Consider the following 17,208-nt stretch of genomic DNA (forward strand, 5'->3'; position numbering starts at 1 on the left):
ACAATTGTTTGTTATTTCTATAGCAATTTTATTACATCTGCATAGCAAATAGAAAACTATATAAATTACTATACAACGAACAGTATAGTAGTATCCATTTGAAAGAACCAACCAATTGCTTTTTTCACCCGGAAACACGCGTGTGTCTATACACAAATAAAAATAGAACTTGAGCATTGTAGCTTAAACGCTCATACGGGTCTTTGCACGAGTACTACCGGACTTCGAAGAGTCTTCATGAGCACTAAACTCAATGGTCTCGGTACGGGGCAAGTTTAAGATTTGCTTGAAACGGTTACCAATCTCCAAAAGAACCTCGCGGTTGGTGCAAGTCTTTGTCCAGACAGCCAAACGATAGAAACCTTTTCTCATGTTGATAACAACGCCCATCACTTCCTCACCAGTAGGATCCAAAGTTTCACCAACAGCAGAAAGTACCTAGTTTAAAGGGTTAGCATCAATATTCTGAAAAGCAAGGGTGAACAAAGTAAGGAGGAATTTCATCTCCAACCAAATACACGTGAATTTTCTGCTTCTTTCATGCAGATTTCTCAATGTCATAGTTCAAACAAGTGAGAGAGTGTGTAAATATATTCCTTTCCTGTCTTCCTTATTTACATACTGTAGTAAGCCACATTTCGTCTAAAGCATTTCCTCCACGACCCTTGTTTTGGAAAGCCCATTTACCACCATTTTTATTGTGAATATCTTCCCATTCAGGACGTACACCCTCACGGAAAAAGGAGTAGTCAGACTTTATGGGCAAGCTGGAAGCAGCATTGATGTTGTTGTGAATTCTACAAAAGCACGCATGTTAACATTCTTCTATGACTTCCTAATCTTTTCTTCTTTCTCTTAAACTTACCCCCAAAACTCTTCCACGCTGTTAAAGGTAATAATGTTCTTTTGAAGTTCATTCCATTCAAGACCAGGAGTAGGTGGCATCAAAAACCACAAAGTCCAGGGTCTTGACAATGGATGTTTTAAATTAAAATTTAATTTATCATCAAAAACTGTTTTCAAGGTAATTTCCTGGTTTTCGACCGCATTTGATGCGGTCTGTGGCTCTTTTTGTTGTTCAGTCTGCATGGTTTTGGCTAGAAAGAATGAACCCCACCAAATTTTATAGCGATGCTATTGAGTATGGATACCCTTGAAATTTGTACTAATTTTTTAGATATTGGAATGGAATTGAACCTTCTGTAAATGGAATGCTAGGAGGTTTAGGAACTGGACGTGTATGTACGACTGCAAGACAATGCTTGTTCATAAAATTGCTAATGGTCTTTTTGGATCCTTTCTGATTGTTAATCCATCTTATTACAAAATTCCATAATTAGAGCTAACGCCACCAGATTCCTCAAGTTGATGCGATTGCCTCCCGTACCTTTTTGCGTCGTTTGGATTACCGCCTCAAAAAAATCGATAGTTTAGTAGCTGCGGATTGCGGAGCGGGAATAGGAAGAGTAACAGAATCTGTGTTGCTAAAAGTGGCCTCGCATGTAGACGTTGTTGAGCCGGTGGAAAAATTTGTGTTACAGGCAAGAAACCATTTGCAGGATAAGCCTTGCTCTTTCATCTGTACCGGTTTGCAGAATTGGGCCCCAAAGGAAAATCGTTATGGTAAGCCAACCAAAAACCGATAAAGAAAAACCATTGATGAAGCAAGGAAGCTCAAATTGGGGGTTATTTCCGAATGCTGACAACGATTCTAGGCTTAATATGGAACCAATGGTGTCTGTCCCATCTTACCAATGATGATTTGGTAGCTTATTTGCTTCGTTGTTCAAAATCGTTATGCGAACATGGAGTTATTTGCATCAAGGTAATCGATTTTAATTTTTCGTGAAATATATTAACATCTTGTAACCTTAGGAAAACGTTTCTTCCTTTACTGAAAGCTTTGATGAACAAGATAGCAGCGTCACTCGCACGGATGGCTCGTTTCGAAATATATTTCAAAGGGCCAATTTAGTGATTATTGCAGAGTCTCTACAGCATGGATTTCCTGATGAGCTCTACCCTGTTAAAATGTTTGCACTTGTTCCAAAAGCCTCAAAGTAAAAAAGAAATAAATATCATTTGGCTAGAAAGTTTTAGGACTAGGAGTAATAGGGAGATTAAGCTTATTTGAAAATCTTCCAAAATAATATGAACCGGTATTATACATAAACATTCTCGTCAAAAACAAAAACCTACAGTTCAAACGCCTAGAATAGGTAAGATTCCATCTGAATATTCACGAAAATATATTTCTAGGACGAACTGGTTGATGAAGGGGGCACAAGTTTTTTCTTTTTCTTCTTCTTAGCATTCGATGACGACGAGCTTGTAGTTGGTGCATTGGGTATAACAACTGTCGCATTCTTAATGTCTTCAGAATCATTGACTTTTTGGAGCTCTTGTGATGCCGATATTGTAAACATTACATCTCTCAACTGTTCGGATAAATCACCAATTTGCTGTTGCATCGTGACGATTTCTTCAACTTTCTTGTTATGTCTAACCTCCAGAGATTGAATTCGCAATAACAAATTCTCGTTTATACTCTTTTCTTCGTCGTAATTACGCTTCCATCCGATGATCTCTGAAGAAAGGTTTTTTATCTTGTCATTTTTCTTCTTCATATTGCTCTCTGCGATGTCTATCCGTGAACGAAGTTCATTATTAGCGTTCGAAGAAGCCGTGGTAATCTTAGATTTTAGTGTAATTTCTTCATTTGAACGAGCAAGCATTTCAGACATTGAAGACAATTGTGACTCATAAAACATACGCTGAGACTCTAGTTGTGAAGTTAAAATTTGAGTGTATTCGAGTCCCATCTTCTCACGAATCTTTAAATTGAATTGATCGGAAGTAGAACTTTCACCTGTTGACTTTTCATTCGAGAGTTCAACCACTTTTCCATCCAGTTCGGACTGCAGTAAGCGATGAACGTAGCGATCACCAGCATAATCCCATACCCGTTGACTTTCTAAATGCATAGCATAGCAATGATTAGACTCAATATAATGTTGTTTGGCGTGAGCGTCATGATATCTCCCGCAGCCAACATTACCACAGATAAGACACATCCACAAATCTTCTTCACATGAACAGGAAGAGCATTTCCCAGAATGACGGTTTGTTTCTTTTTTTTGGGTGTACCTACAAACGGGACAAGAAGAATTTCCCCACTTTTGTAAGCATTGGCAGTGGAAGGTATGCTGACAAACAATAGTGATCAGTCCTGTGACGGAAGAATCCATTCTTTCAAGGCATACCACACACATAGGAAGCTCAACAAGAGAGGGCGTTGGCGGTGCCAAGGGACGAGAGAAACTCGATGTTTGTGAAGTACTGTTCAGTAAAGGAGTAGAGGAGTTGGACGGACTTTCCACTTGGATTCCATCAATATGAACAACACGACAAGTCTCAGGTTCTATTTGACTAAATAGTTTCCCGTTATATTCAGAGAAGAAACGAATAACGCTGGCCTGGTCAATGAACTTCAAAAGAGCAAGAATCCGATTAGGAACTTTCGTTCTCAACAGACGAATATGACTTATCGAACTACAATTCTTTTCTCCTAAAAATCCTAAAATGTCTGAAGGGGACATATACAGGGGAATAGCCAAAATAGCAAGAAGGAGTCCAGGTCCACGGAATTCACTAGTCATATCCGGGATTTCTTTATACAAGTGAATAATCCCATGGCCCAGACTGATTTCATCTACCTTTGGGACATGAGTTTGCTGATAGTCCATAGAAATAACTGAGATTTCTTCCAAGCGTAAGTCTGCGTGCGCTTTCGGAAACCACTTGGAGGGTTTTTTAGACCTGAATTCGTTCTTTAATGAGAATATATCTTGAACTGGATTTTCACAGTTAATTTTAATGTAATAATGCATGCATTGACAGTTTTTATAAAAGTGGATGGCGATTTGGAAGTCAAACTATGCAATCAAATAGGGAATGAAGAAACTTGATGAAACGCAAGTTTGTAAAGACAGAAAATAATAAAATTAATAAATAGAAAGGAAAGCATGTAGGGAAAGTTCATAGTTCATGAATCAACCAAAGATGAGGAAAGCAACCAATTGTGTTACAAGTGCATTGATCTGGTCAGTAGAGCTTTTCTTTCAATAATATACAAGCTCTTATGTCTTTGGGAAACTTAAAGATAAGAAAAGGTCGCTCGGAGACTTTTTACTTGACACGAAGCACAGGAAAAGACCTTACGCTCTTTTGAAGGTCTCAGCAAGAATCAGTATAATAAAAAAAACCCCCAACTTTCAATTTGAGACAATTTTATCTTGCAGTTCAATGGCTGGGCTCCTTCGTAGTAGAAAAGCTGTCAGCCAAAGACTTAAGGTCAGATGACTGGAGACATAAAAGCCAGGATATACATATTTTTAATGAAAGTTTAGTAGTGAAATAGTAATGAAAATAGAAACACCAAATACATGTGAAGAAATATCAGAATTCGAAACGAGCACACTCCAAACGAACCTCACTTTTACAAACGCTCGCTTTACAAGCTATTAAAGTGTAGTCTAGTTCACCCATTTTAAAAATTTAGGTGGGTTTTATTGTTGCAAAGGTGGATTAGTAGCAGATTGAAACGATTTAAAACGACTTTGGAAGGAAAAGGAGGAAAGCAACTCCAGGACTCCGTAGACGCGATTTTGGGATATTCAGTATTGTATGAAATTAATAAACAAATAGAAAGAAAGAAAGAAGCTAGATCTTGATGATTTTATAGTTCTTATAGGGGCAATAACAAGCAATAGCAATGCCAGAAGAAAATACACAAGAAGTTGGCATGAACCTGCTACTAGAAATGGCCGATGGTATAATTATTTATTTCTGTTCTTTTTCTCACTCTTGTCTTAGTGTTGGACGCAACTCCAAGTGATTTGTCTTCGGATTTTAGTAAAATCCATTGCTTAGATGGAAAAATCAAGGGTATGTAGTTGAGAGTGATCGATAAATGGTGTATCAAAGCTTGAATACATGTATTAATTATCTCATTAGAAATGCAAATGGCCTTGGATGCTTCCGTTCACAAAATTATGAGCTCCAATGCCACCCCGGATGAAAGATCTTCCATAATACAAAACATTGTGGAAGTTGTAAAAAAGAATTCACCCCTTATCCATAGAAAAGCTCATATATCTATGCACACAGAAGCTGTATCCAAGCAAAACCTTTCGAGGTTGCAGACTTGCTTTCAGGCAATGGAAATGATCTATCCTCATTTTTTTATTCCATACGTTGCTGCCCCAGAGCCTTTGGAATCCCGCCGTGAAAAGCGAGTACCTACTAGATCATCAAAGCGGCGACAAGGAAGGGATGCCAGCGCTAAGGAGACGAGTGAAAAGAAAAAGAAACCGGATGCTGTTGACTCTCTTGTTCATTCTCCTAACTTTTCAGATCAACAATCAGACGCTTCCACAGTAGCAGGTTTAAATGATTTTCCGTAAAGCGAACATCAATGTGTGACAAGCCGGTCCTTGCACATTTATTTGTTTCCTTTTATATATAAATGCTCGCTCACGCTCTCTCTCTTTACAATAATCTGCTGTAATCTTGTGGATAGCCAAACTATAGTGTCTCTTCCAACGTCGTTCTGCTATGCTACTTTCTTGACTTCTGTTTCTTTTCGCTAAACAGCATTGGCATTGGGTCTACTTTCTCTTGTCTGAAGACAGTCTCGATGGTTGTCTTTATTTTGGTAGTAATGTATTAATTATTAACGACCTTTATTATCTTTAAGGGCCTTTGGATTTCAATAAGAGTAAAATACGTAACGATTAAAAGGAAATTTCAAAATGATATTCATTGTGAAGTAATAAGTTAATAGAAAAATCTACTTTCCTGAAACTAAAGAGAAACGTTAATAACATCTATTTTTGTCTTGATGAGTTAATCTTCATTTGGTAGATGAAACATACCAAAAGTTCAGAATCGCCATTCTCTACTACCACTTTTGAAAATGGGGGATCGTGTAGAGACGTTTGCTTACTTTAAAAAGAAAATAGGTAAGGAAGAAATATGATTTTGTATAGCTAATAAATAGGTGTTTTATCGGTAGATACCAGGATGAAATGGGTCGCTGAAGGAAAGACGAATCCAGCAATTGATATCTCTTTTGATGCAATAGCAAGTAAGAATAACCATAATTTATTTCTTCTTCAACACTAACAACAACGAAGATTTGCAAATGACACCGGCATCGTCTGCAAAGATCATGGTTCGTGTTTTTATTATTATGAACAAAGGTGAGGAGCCTACGCCCTTGGTTTTTAGCTTTACGAATTTAAGTAATGCTCGTCAAAACTGTGAAATGATTACGGCAGAGCTTCAGAAAGCAATTACTAGGCAACGGGATAATACAGTGTCCGATGAAAAATCATTCGGAGTGGAATCCCTGAATGAGAAGTATCTGATGGAGGACATTGACCTTCAAGAATCACTTTTGACGAGCAATAGTGAGATGTTTCAAACATTTAAAGAAGCGGTCATGAAAGGCCACTTAAGTAACGAGCAATTTTGGTCTACGCGATTGCATTTGTTACGTGCTCATGCTGTGGAAAGATCACAGCAAAAAGGACCGTATAATGTTTTATCGTCAATAAAGCCAAAAACTGTGGATAATCAAATGAAGGTTTCATTGACCCGCCAGCAAATTCATGATATGTTTGAACAGCAACCACAACTTCGAACAGTTTATGACAAGCATGTCCCTCCGTTAGCTGAAGGAGAGTTTTGGAGTAGATTTTTTCTGTCGAAGCTCTGTAAAAAGTTTCGTGGAGACCGGATTACGCCTATGGATCCTTATGATGACATTATGGATCAGTATTTAAATGTCGATGAGGGTATTTTAAAGCATATTATTGTTTTTGTGGAATTCTCTACTGACACCTAGTTTAGAAGATCCAACTAGGAAGGATGAACCTCCTCCATCTCATGTACTAGACATCGAGGGAAACATACAAAATGCAAGTGTACTTGCCGAGCTACGTCCAGATATTACCATGCGTATAGATAAGGAGGCCATTCCTTTTATGAAGAACATTAACCAATTATCGGAAAGACTTTTGGAAAAAAGCCTGGGGTAAGGAAATACTAGAAAGGCAATTCTGACTCTGGTTTAGGAACTCGAAGCGTCTAAAGACTGAAACCGAAAATCAGTACTTGCAGGAGTCTGGATTTCATGATCTAGAAGAAGATCACAAAGACACCAAAGTCATACTAAATATCCAAGAACAGGATCAATTCTTAGAAAAAAATTTTGCTCCTTCGTCAAAGCAATCAACGGAAGAGCCTCTGCCACCTCTGGAAGTTTTACAAAGCCTTTACCAAGAGGAATTAGTGGAGTTGGATAATACCGATCGCGACGAGAATGCTTTGGCAGAAGCTGCTCAACAGCTTACCCACGCTATGAGAGAAAAACATGAGTTTGAGACTCATGGTACGGATATGAATGTTCCGAAAGATATAAAGGAAGAGGTATCTATGTGCCATACTGTGAGTGTCGAATTTCTACACCAGTTTTGGAGTGCCTTATTTAGTCCAAACTATTCTGATAAAAATGTCATGGCACCTTTACAGCAAGCATTATTGAATTCTAAAGTCCGGGTAGATGCCATAGTCTCGCAGGCTAAAAAGCGAAACGTCAATCCGTCTTATATCTATCAGGTAAGGTTTGCTTCGTACTATGTCTTTTCGATTGCTAATGAAAATAATCATAGTTGGTTTCGTCAATCCTTTCTTCGATTGATGTTGCATTAGGGGAATATCAAAGAAGGCTGTCCATGGTTCCTTCGACTTAAAGCCAGGTTTTTCGTAGCACCAATATCTCTTCAATTTTTATTATGATGCCCATTTTACGACTGACTACCATTTTAATACAACATTCGCACCTAATTTTAGAAAATAGACACGACAAAAATAAATTGGGATTTGAGATTTTAAAATACTTTCGTTCTTGTAAATTATAGCATTCAAAACACAATAATACAAATCTTATAATTCATTCATAAAACCAACTTTCGGCGACTAACAATTTCAAAATAATTTAAATTAGAATTAAATTAAACCAAATTTGCAAGAGTAATTTCGTCCTTAATATTACACTTGTTTACTTCAAATATATGTCTGGTGCACTATTGTTACAACTTGAACACCAACTCACATGGAAAGAGACCTGAGTCTTTCTTTGGTAAAGAAAAGGAAGCAGTTATTCAAAGCAGGTCTTTAAAAAGGTTACTATAAAATGTTTAATGTTAGAGCGAATGTGTTGAAGGCTATCAAGTTCCCTGTATTTCAAGGTTTACGAACAAAATCTCCTACATATACAAAATCTAGGTTTTGTAACCATTTACGATTATTTCAAAGTTTAAGCATTCAAAGGAATAAGAATTCATCTTCCGCAGTAAATGGCGAAGAACGGAGCAGTCCTGGTTTAGAAAATCTCCTTGCTCAATTACAGGAAGCGGTTGGTGAAACAACAAAGGAGAAGGATAGTTTAGTAGCAGAGCCTCAAGAGGAGAAACCGGACGGAAATTTTTTGGAGACGGTTTGGTCAAATTCCTCAAAGTCAGTGGAGGAAGTCATTAATCGACCTTTTCAAGTAGACCCAGCTGTGCAGCATTTAGTCAATATGATTATGAGGGACGGGAAAAAAACAAAGGCAGAGAAAATTGTCGCTACTGCTTTAACCACTATACAAAAAGAGAAAGGAAAAAACCCAGTGACTTTACTGAGGCAAGCTTTGGCTGATATCTCACCCATTATGAAATTGGTAAGTTAGACTGAAAAATTGGTGATTCTCGATTTTGCTTTTCTTTCTTTGATTTAAAATTACATATTAACATGCGGCTAGATTACTGCTAAACGATTCAACAAGGGCGTCGAATTTCCTATACCCTTGAAAGAGAAGCAAAGGAGGAGGATAGCCATTAAATGGCTTTTGGATTCATCCAAGTCCCATAGTTCAAAACGACTTTCAGAAAGGCTTACGAAAGAAATCCTCGCAATTCTTGATACCACCAGTTCCTGTTTCAAAAAGAGGGACCATTTGCACAAGATGTGTTTAGTCAACCGTGGTAATGCTCCTATTCGTGTATAGTTTTATTCTTTATCTACCATTTAATGTATATAAGCGTATATTTGCTGAAATCCTTCTTAATTTCACTGATACGCTTCACTCAATACACTTTGAACTTTTTATTGTATTGTATTGTATGCTAAATTCCTCTATATAAATAATATCAATGATATGCAATCTAGTCATTAGCAAAGCTTACTAACAAACAACGTGCAAGGTTGTAGTGTCCATGCCCCTGATTTGTTTAGGATCTAACATTTCATAAGTACATGTCTCAAACGCCATTAAAACATCCTCATCAGAAGTAATCGTAATAAAGTCACCATCTTCATCTATATACTTTAACCGAACACTTGATGAATCATCATCCTTCGTAATTCCACATAATTTTATCTTGTGCTCCACTTTGCTCAACAATTCGCCAAAAGTAATATTTCGTGGAACAATCATTGCAAAACTCACATCATGAAGTTGCAAACGGACCATGACTGAATAACATCGTGCCATATAAGGTGTATCTGAAGTAACCGGTTCACCCCTTTGAGAATTGGACCCATCATTGTAAGATAATCGATTATCGGAATTATCACTTTGCCGCACAGTGGAAAAATCCAACAAGTCATCCATCATTCCAGTTTCTGAATCCCCAACTTGTGATTGTTGCCCAGATATATTTGAGCGACTATAGTTATAATCACTTAAAAGTGAATTCACCTGACTCAGATGAGAAGTTTGGCTCGCTCCCGAGGGATTAGATACAACAGATGAGGAATCATTGCCGATAAATTCTGACGCGGCTTGTGAGTTGCCGGAAACGGACCTGGTCAATTCCTCACCATTGAGGCGTAAATCAGGGTACTCGAATTTGTCAGGGCTAGTTCGTTGATTTCCTTTGGAAATCCCGTTTTTAGAAAATGGACTAGGATTAGATATCGGGCTTGAGAAGCTTAATGTCTGGTTGAAAGCATCATCAAGCGAATGCGTCCGCATCAAATACGGTTTTGAAGGGCTGCCAATCTTCACAGATTTGGTACCATCCAAGCCATGATGGCCAAGTGATGAAGATGATGCATTCCGAGCATCTATGGGTGGGCCCTCCTTTTTCTTTATGAGTCTTCCTAAAGTTGAAAGCCACAACCTATGGCTTTCTTCATTCCTTAATTTTAATACAAAGGATTCATTATGTGGGTCACCTCTCCAAAAAATGTGAAGAGCATATGGGTCGGCACTAGTATTTGGAACAACGGCAGTAATATTGGAAACCAAAATTCTTCCTTTTAGTTGGAGAGTATCCATCCTCTTTGGCTTTTTGTTAATGCTGATACTGCGTGCCTGCTTTTTTAGAGGGGAAAGTTCTTTACAACACAAAAGTATTTTTTCGAAAAGATAGACATAATACTCTCGTTCAATGTCGGCTTTAGAGACGTTAACAACATCCCACAACAAAAGTTGTCCAAAAAATGATAAAGAATAGCCTTTCCAATCAATAACTCGCTGTTCAAGCTCAGTTATCGCAGACCTATTTTCATGAATACGTCTGGTTTCGTTCACTTTGTTAGCTATACGAACGACGCATGCCATTCCTTGTCTTAATTCTTCATCATAGGGATAATCAAGGGGAGTATTTTTAATTAATTGAGATAAAAGGAGTGGATATTTACAGATTCGTTGAATGGGTTTGATTAGCAACGCAGGAAACTCGTAATAAGGCTCCAAGAGATAGCCTAATTCGGTGAGCTGTGCTTGATTATCAATAATTAATTGCTGGGCAGTAGGAAAATTCAAACAAAATACTTGGTAGACAGAAAAACGCTCCTCCAAAGCAAGAAATAACGCACCTATACGCTGCTCGTGAGGCGGTAGTGACAGATTCATTTCTAGCCCAACTAGAAACCTCCTTTGAAAATCAAGGATTTCGTTTAAATTAGTAAAAATTTTCAGTATCGTTTCTAAAGATAATACTTTGCGTTGCTGTAATGTAGTCATGAAATCAGACAGATATTCCAAGTCTTGGATATATTTTAATTCCGTCTCATATATTTCTGCGAGAACCCTTTGGCCGGTTTCTATAAGAAAATGAAGCATACCTGGTGACGTTTCTTTAGTTGCTTTCAGATGTTGGCCAACGGGCAAGTTTTCGTATTTATCAAGCAAAGTCTCAACGGTTTTCAGTGCCTTAATTAATGAGGACGTAGAGTCGCTGAAGGTTTCAGAGATAGAAAAAAGAACATTATCCCCGAATCCAAGATTCTTTTTGCACATTAACAAAAATCTGTAAAGCTCTGCTTTACATGCATTTCTATTTTCCAAAGTGACAGAAGAATTCACATTTACGGGTTGGTCTGGAGAGACCGCATTGTATAAAGCGCAAAGAGGATAGCCGAAACGGCAAAATAGCCATAATTCAGTTACTGGGTCATCGTACGAAATTCCATTGATGTGTAAAACCTTAAAAGGAGTAACATCTGCAACGGAATGTATAAACTCCAGTATGTGTTTTAGGCCTGGTATCATCAACAAGCGTTTCCGTATATTTCCGCAACGCCTGTATAAAGATACAGTATTTTCTAGAGAATATATAACTTTGGACGGTGGCTGAAGCAAACGAAGCTTCATATACTCAGATATATTAGTATCATCTTTGTTGGCCAAGCTCGTAGTACTAGAGTTTACGTAAGTGGGAAGTGACTTGGAAGAAACTATATTCTGTTAGCTTTGAAACAAACATAAAAAACATGTATGCGAACAAGTTTCCTGGCATCCCTCAGTTTAGCCTGCAGATGACTTTTATATACCTTTTCTTGCCTGACGAATTGGCATTCTTTTAAGTTATCATTCAATACTTTCACCTATTTAAAGCAAAAAAGAGATCTATTTTTATCCTTCTCCGAATTGAAGGATGGTGTCAACCGCTCTCATATAGTATAATGCTTGGGTTAAGCACAAACTCAAAAACTGAGTAGAACACGATTAACCTAGAATCATACACAGAAAAGGTAAAATTTCACTCTCTTTACAAGGCGCAAATCCTTTCTTTTCACAACTTTTAATAGTTTAAAACAATTGTAGGGAAAACTAGTATTCTTGGTGTGTAATGTTTAGGTGGTAGGGCAAGTGATTTTGGGTATCGCTACGTTGTATAATATGGGTTTTGCGTAGCGTGCTGTTTCATTGGAAAAAAACAAATAAAAATACGAAAAAGCTAGCTGAAAGGCATTTGTAAAAATAGGGATGAAAGGAAAGGAAAAAATACATTCCATCCAAACTTAATGATGGAATAACACCTTTAAAATGGCAGTCATACATCAAAATCATTAATGTAAAAATCGTAGATTCATTTGGAATGAAACAAGTTTATAAACACTAAAGACCCAAAACAAGTTAAATAATAAAAGAAAGTGGAGTCAGAGATAGGAAAATAAAAAGAATGGAACATTTCTACGCTCAAGAGTAGAAAGATTCAGCACTTCGTAGCTTTCAAGAAAGTAGGAGAAGAAGGGGAAACGAATAAGTGGGACGGACAATGGGGATTGGAGGAGTTCAATACACTTTCTTTACAGAAGATTGTTGTCTGCTTCATCATTGAAGGAACAGATATTGTATAATTTCTCAGAAAGCAATTCGCTGCGAAAAAAGTATTGTCGTAATTGAAGCAAGCAGTCAGGAGTGACATTTCCAGAATTGCTTATTTCTCGTAAATATGTATTTTGTTCTGCACCCAACTTTTGCCAATCTAGGAGAATATTCGCCAAAGTCTCTTTATCCAAAGAAGAGTTAGAGATTCGAGATGGTTCATGAATCTCATTAGATTTCAAATTTGACGGTATCTTAGCCAGTGCTTTGCTGATTCTCTGAAGATCAGCAATGATGGAGGGTACAGACATATCTGAGGAAGGACCTGGATCCTCCAATATATCAAGTCTTTCCAACTGCGATTGCACTTCTTTCACAGATGCGTGAAGAATTGTTGGTACTTCACTAGAAATGGAGGTCTTTTTGCTTTCCTTCTCTATATTCAATGCCCCTTGCATAAGTGTACTCACCAGTTTCGACAACCGACTGATTTCAGCAACCTGCCATTTCTCCTCTGTTTCCTTTAAACACATTTTGGAATCCTCGAAATCTACAAGAAGTTTTTCGATACCATTATCTTTGTTCTTCTTGTCGCCTAGTAAATTTAGAGCTTTGGCGTATGCTGATTGGTATTCAACTTTTTTTTTCAATGCCTCTTTTTTTGCTTTTAGAAGTAAGTATTTCTATGTATATCGTTAGCTAAAATTCCTCTAGTGTCTTTCCTGTGTAATCGTACATTTTGGGATTCACTGAAGTTCGCACCATCGTACAGCGGCTCTTTACTACTTTGCAAGATAGAATGGTTCAACAAATACGAACTGGCTGGTGATAAAACCATATCGGAGCGAACAGCAACTCAAAGGGTTCTACTTTGTGTCGTTTTTGCTGCTAAAGTCAATGTTTGATTGTTACTTTTTAATGTCGCATATAAGTAACATGTAGTAAACAAAGCAAATAGAATATAAATAAAGAAAAAGCAAAAAAAACTGAACGAGCAATTCATGAATGGATTAGTATTGATTTCTTTTTGTAAAGATGGAACTGATCGAAATCATAGAATAGGAAAGCTACTAATACAAATTCCCATTGAATCATTCCTGCTATTAGTAGGTGATTTAGAGTTCAAAAAAGAGAAATAGGATAGCTGCTTTTGATTTTGCGTATGTGTTATGATGAATGGAATGAAAAGAAACACACACAAGAAGAATAAAATTGAAAAGAAATAATAAGCTTCTTTCCATTGTAAATCTTTTCATCTGCTAGATTCTCCTTTTGTTTACGATCTTTTTATAAGTGCTAACACGAGGAAAAGAAAAGCAAGTCTTTAAACAATTTTCTTTTTAACCTTTATAAAATAAATATCTTACTACTACGCTTAAGATAAGTAAATTCAGTAATTTCTCGTATATATCATTACAATGACTAGAGCTGGATATTTATTATTTATTATTTTAATATTTTTATTTGTTTGAGATTTAAAAGAAATATGATTCAATTCATTATACAAATTAAATATACTGTCTTCCATTAGGAGGGTTTCTTCGTCTTGAATATATCATTAGGCATTCCCGGCCTAAGCACACTCATCCTCGACATGTCACACTCACTGTATAGTAAGTGAAATATAGCTTCTGTAGCAAGCAATTAAGACTAACAATGGTATTTAGGATCCGAGGACGTCTCTTTGGTGCAGTTATACCTGCCAACAGAGTCCGTCAGGCCTGTAATGTTGGCATTGGGGGAATTGTCAACTATTCATTTCAAAGATGTAAGCATTCATCAAAAGACTATCTACTAACAGTGAATTAGCTAAATAAAGATGTCGTAACGTTCCATAGGTCTTTTGTTCGAGAGATTCGACTTTTAGATGAAGCTGAACGTCAACTACGTTATCTTCACTCAGAAATTGCTTTAAACAGCATCGAAATTCCAGAACATCATCTTCCTACAAATTATGAATTTACTCTAGAAACGACCGCAATCGAGGACATAATTGAAAAGATCTCTCGATTGGAATTGCGCGTTAGACAGCTAGTGGAGTCAAGCCGAAGTCTGAACGCAAACTATCTTCAACAAATGGAGTACTCAAACGTATTATCTAAAGTTGATGCGTTCTTTGCAAAAAGCACCAATGCCCATAACCCTTTTGATATCAATGCTGACAGTGGATCCATGATGGTTGGAGAAGACGATGCCACTGCTCCTCTTATTGAAAACGCTTTAGAATTAGGAACCACGGGCTCTTTTAACAGTGAAGATACTAATGCTCGAACTTCCGTTTCACTTGACTTTGTTACCGGTATTATCCCCTCTGTGAAGTTTCAGTTTTTGGAACGTATCCTTTGGCGTACTCTCCGTGGTAACCTCTATATTTACCAAACTCGTGCCGATGAATCTGTTATTCATGGATCTGAAGATGTAGAAGAAAAAACAGTGTTTTTAGTTTTTGCCCACGGTACTCAAATTCTGTCGAGAATACGTAGAATCTCAGAAAGCTTAGGCGCAACTCTCTTTTCCGTTGACGAAGATTCCTCCATCCGCACCGGACAAGTTCAGCAGATAAACGGGAATATCAGTGACATTTTCGCTGTCCTGGAAAACACTCGCTCTGCTCTTTATACAGAACTTGCTTTTATTGCAGGGCATATCTCTTCCTGGGAATCGATTTTACATAAGGATAAAACTGTTTACCAGGCTATGAATTTATTTAGTTATGATCAAAACCATAAATGCCTTATCGCCGAAGGGTGGTGCCCAACCGCTAATCTTCCTTTGGTACAAAAAACACTTCGTGATGTGTCCGATCTGGTTGATTCTCAAGCACCCTCTATTTTAAATATCATTCGCACTAAGGAAACACCTCCTACCTATTTCCGAGTCAATAAGTTTACTGAAGCTTTTCAATCACTAATTGATTCTTATGGTGTGGCTACTTATCGCGAGGTAAACCACGGAATCGTTGCCATTGTTACATTTCCTTTCCTGTTCGCTATCATGTTTGGTGACTTAGGCCATGGTGCAATAATGGCTGCTGTAGCTCTAATGTTTATAATGAACGAAAAATCCCTGGCAGCCAAGAAGGATATGGATGAAATCCTAGGCATGATCTTTTATGGTCGTTATATGGTACTTTTGATGGGTTTATTCTCTATGTACGTTGGTTTCATTTATAACGATTTATTCAGTAAGCCAATGTCTCTCTTCACTTCTCGTTGGGCATGGCCTGTAAAGAGTGAAGATACCAATGCCAGAGCGATTCAAACCGGAACATATCCGATAGGCATTGATCCTGCTTGGCATAGCGCAGACAATAATCTTTTGTTTATGAATTCTTATAAAATGAAGGTTTCCGTTGTTATCGGTGTTATTCATATGACTTATTGTCTCTTCCTTTCTTTATCGAATTATCGATTTTTTAAACGCAAGTTGGACATATATGCCGTTTTCCTTCCATCTCTTATATTTTTGGAAGCAATTTTTGGATATCTCGTCATTACCATTATATATAAATGGGGTGTCGATTGGAAAGGTAATGACTGGCAGCCTCCTAGCTTACTAAATATGCTCATTCTCATGTTTTTATCACCTGGAAAAATCGAAGAGCCCTTGTTTAGAGGACAAAAACAATTACAAATTATTCTTGTGCTTGCTGCCTTAATTTGCATTCCATGGCTCTTGTGTGCCAAGCCTTACTTGTTATGGCGAGAACATCGCCAGCAAGAAGTCCGCTATCTATCAGTCAATGATTCGCAAAATGTTGATGAAGAAGCCTTGCTTGATGCTGAGAATGAGGAGCCTCAAGAGGAAGGGTTCGATTTCGGTGAAATTATCATTCATCAGGTCATCCACACCATTGAGTTCTGCTTGGGTTGTATTTCCCATACTGCTAGTTACCTTCGTTTGTGGGCTTTATCACTTGCTCACAACCAGCTTTCAAGTGTTTTGTGGAATATGACTTTAGCTAACGCATTTCAAATGACCGGAGTAGTAGGCTCCATTTTTATTGTAATTCTCTTCGCATTTTGGTTTATAGTTACATGCCTAGTTTTGGTGGCTATGGAAGGTACTAGTGCCATGCTTCACAGTCTTCGTCTTCACTGGGTGGAAGGTATGTCAAAACATTTTGAAGGTGAAGGTTACGCTTTTACTCCTTTCACCTTTTTGCAGTCGGCGGCTGAGTGAATAGAATGAAGTTCCTTTAATTTTTTTATGTTTTAAAATCTGAGCTAAATTATTAAGTTGCTTTGAATTCAATATATACGTTTTCCCAATTAGTGCGCGGTTGTTGATTGTGTGGAAGAGAACTCATTTATATTTCTTTTAATATCATTGTATATATTGCATTTACTTTTAAAATTGTAGAAAAAAAAGTAGAAAACATTACCATGTAATCTTGCCCTTTGTAAACCACCTACCTTCCTTCAACACACCTAAATTTTATTACTGCTACTTTTGAATTTCTTCAGGAAAGCAATATCATTACCGATTCTTGCCTAAAAACTCTTCTTATTGAGTTGAAAGCACTTCCTGAATTAAATTTT

At 37.3% G+C, this 17,208-nt stretch overlaps 9 protein-coding genes across 9 annotated transcripts; 5 read left to right on the forward strand and 4 right to left on the reverse strand.

Moving 5' to 3' along the window:
• Positions 1 to 183: 183 nt before the first annotated feature.
• Positions 184 to 1,089, reverse strand: tif45 (translation initiation factor eIF4E, 4F complex subunit; the record flags this gene model as incomplete). The annotated part of the gene is made up of 3 exons (XM_056182107.1): positions 184 to 438; positions 623 to 797; positions 866 to 1,089. 3 exons carry the CDS (start codon positions 1,087 to 1,089, stop codon positions 184 to 186), a joined length of 654 nt encoding a protein of 217 aa, XP_056038156.1.
• A 17-nt stretch (positions 1,090 to 1,106) lies between these two features.
• On the forward strand, positions 1,107 to 2,064 carry tae1 (ribosomal protein AdoMet-dependent proline dimethyltransferase Tae1; the record flags this gene model as incomplete). Its single annotated transcript, XM_056182108.1, has 5 exons — positions 1,107 to 1,141; positions 1,178 to 1,238; positions 1,356 to 1,623; positions 1,716 to 1,825; positions 1,876 to 2,064. 5 exons carry the CDS (start codon positions 1,107 to 1,109, stop codon positions 2,062 to 2,064), a joined length of 663 nt encoding a protein of 220 aa, XP_056038213.1.
• Positions 2,065 to 2,255: 191 nt separating this feature from the next.
• On the reverse strand, positions 2,256 to 3,890 carry SOMG_03318 (ubiquitin-protein ligase E3, BRAP-like protein; the record flags this gene model as incomplete). The annotated part of the gene is made up of 1 exon (XM_056182109.1): positions 2,256 to 3,890. One exon carries the CDS (start codon positions 3,888 to 3,890, stop codon positions 2,256 to 2,258), a length of 1,635 nt encoding a protein of 544 aa, XP_056038099.1.
• An 884-nt stretch (positions 3,891 to 4,774) lies between these two features.
• png3 (ING family-like protein Png3) lies at positions 4,775 to 5,465 on the forward strand (the record flags this gene model as incomplete). The annotated part of the gene is made up of 3 exons (XM_056182110.1): positions 4,775 to 4,832; positions 4,876 to 4,947; positions 5,017 to 5,465. The coding sequence occupies 3 exons, from the start codon at positions 4,775 to 4,777 to the stop codon at positions 5,463 to 5,465; spliced, it is 579 nt and encodes a 192-aa protein (XP_056038112.1).
• Positions 5,466 to 5,977: 512 nt separating this feature from the next.
• Positions 5,978 to 7,817, forward strand: tfb1 (transcription factor TFIIH complex subunit Tfb1; the record flags this gene model as incomplete). Its single annotated transcript, XM_056182111.1, has 6 exons — positions 5,978 to 6,023; positions 6,062 to 6,148; positions 6,198 to 6,860; positions 6,916 to 7,099; positions 7,140 to 7,683; positions 7,737 to 7,817. The coding sequence occupies 6 exons, from the start codon at positions 5,978 to 5,980 to the stop codon at positions 7,815 to 7,817; spliced, it is 1,605 nt and encodes a 534-aa protein (XP_056037318.1).
• A 443-nt stretch (positions 7,818 to 8,260) lies between these two features.
• Positions 8,261 to 9,115, forward strand: rsm7 (mitochondrial ribosomal protein subunit S7; the record flags this gene model as incomplete). The annotated part of the gene is made up of 2 exons (XM_056182112.1): positions 8,261 to 8,788; positions 8,870 to 9,115. 2 exons carry the CDS (start codon positions 8,261 to 8,263, stop codon positions 9,113 to 9,115), a joined length of 774 nt encoding a protein of 257 aa, XP_056037317.1.
• A 177-nt stretch (positions 9,116 to 9,292) lies between these two features.
• On the reverse strand, positions 9,293 to 11,914 carry scd1 (RhoGEF Scd1; the record flags this gene model as incomplete). Its single annotated transcript, XM_056182113.1, has 2 exons — positions 9,293 to 11,793; positions 11,890 to 11,914. 2 exons carry the CDS (start codon positions 11,912 to 11,914, stop codon positions 9,293 to 9,295), a joined length of 2,526 nt encoding a protein of 841 aa, XP_056037320.1.
• Positions 11,915 to 12,648: 734 nt separating this feature from the next.
• On the reverse strand, positions 12,649 to 13,505 carry pos1 (Spa2 interacting protein Pos1; the record flags this gene model as incomplete). The annotated part of the gene is made up of 2 exons (XM_056182114.1): positions 12,649 to 13,350; positions 13,404 to 13,505. The coding sequence occupies 2 exons, from the start codon at positions 13,503 to 13,505 to the stop codon at positions 12,649 to 12,651; spliced, it is 804 nt and encodes a 267-aa protein (XP_056037319.1).
• Positions 13,506 to 14,261: 756 nt separating this feature from the next.
• vph1 (V-type ATPase V0 subunit a) lies at positions 14,262 to 16,849 on the forward strand (the record flags this gene model as incomplete). The annotated part of the gene is made up of 3 exons (XM_056182115.1): positions 14,262 to 14,280; positions 14,335 to 14,435; positions 14,477 to 16,849. 3 exons carry the CDS (start codon positions 14,262 to 14,264, stop codon positions 16,847 to 16,849), a joined length of 2,493 nt encoding a protein of 830 aa, XP_056037314.1.
• Between the last annotated feature and the right edge of the window lie 359 nt (positions 16,850 to 17,208).

Source organism: Schizosaccharomyces osmophilus, chromosome 2 (genome assembly GCF_027921745.1).
Source record: "Schizosaccharomyces osmophilus chromosome 2, complete sequence".
Taxonomy (NCBI): domain Eukaryota; kingdom Fungi; phylum Ascomycota; class Schizosaccharomycetes; order Schizosaccharomycetales; family Schizosaccharomycetaceae; genus Schizosaccharomyces; species Schizosaccharomyces osmophilus.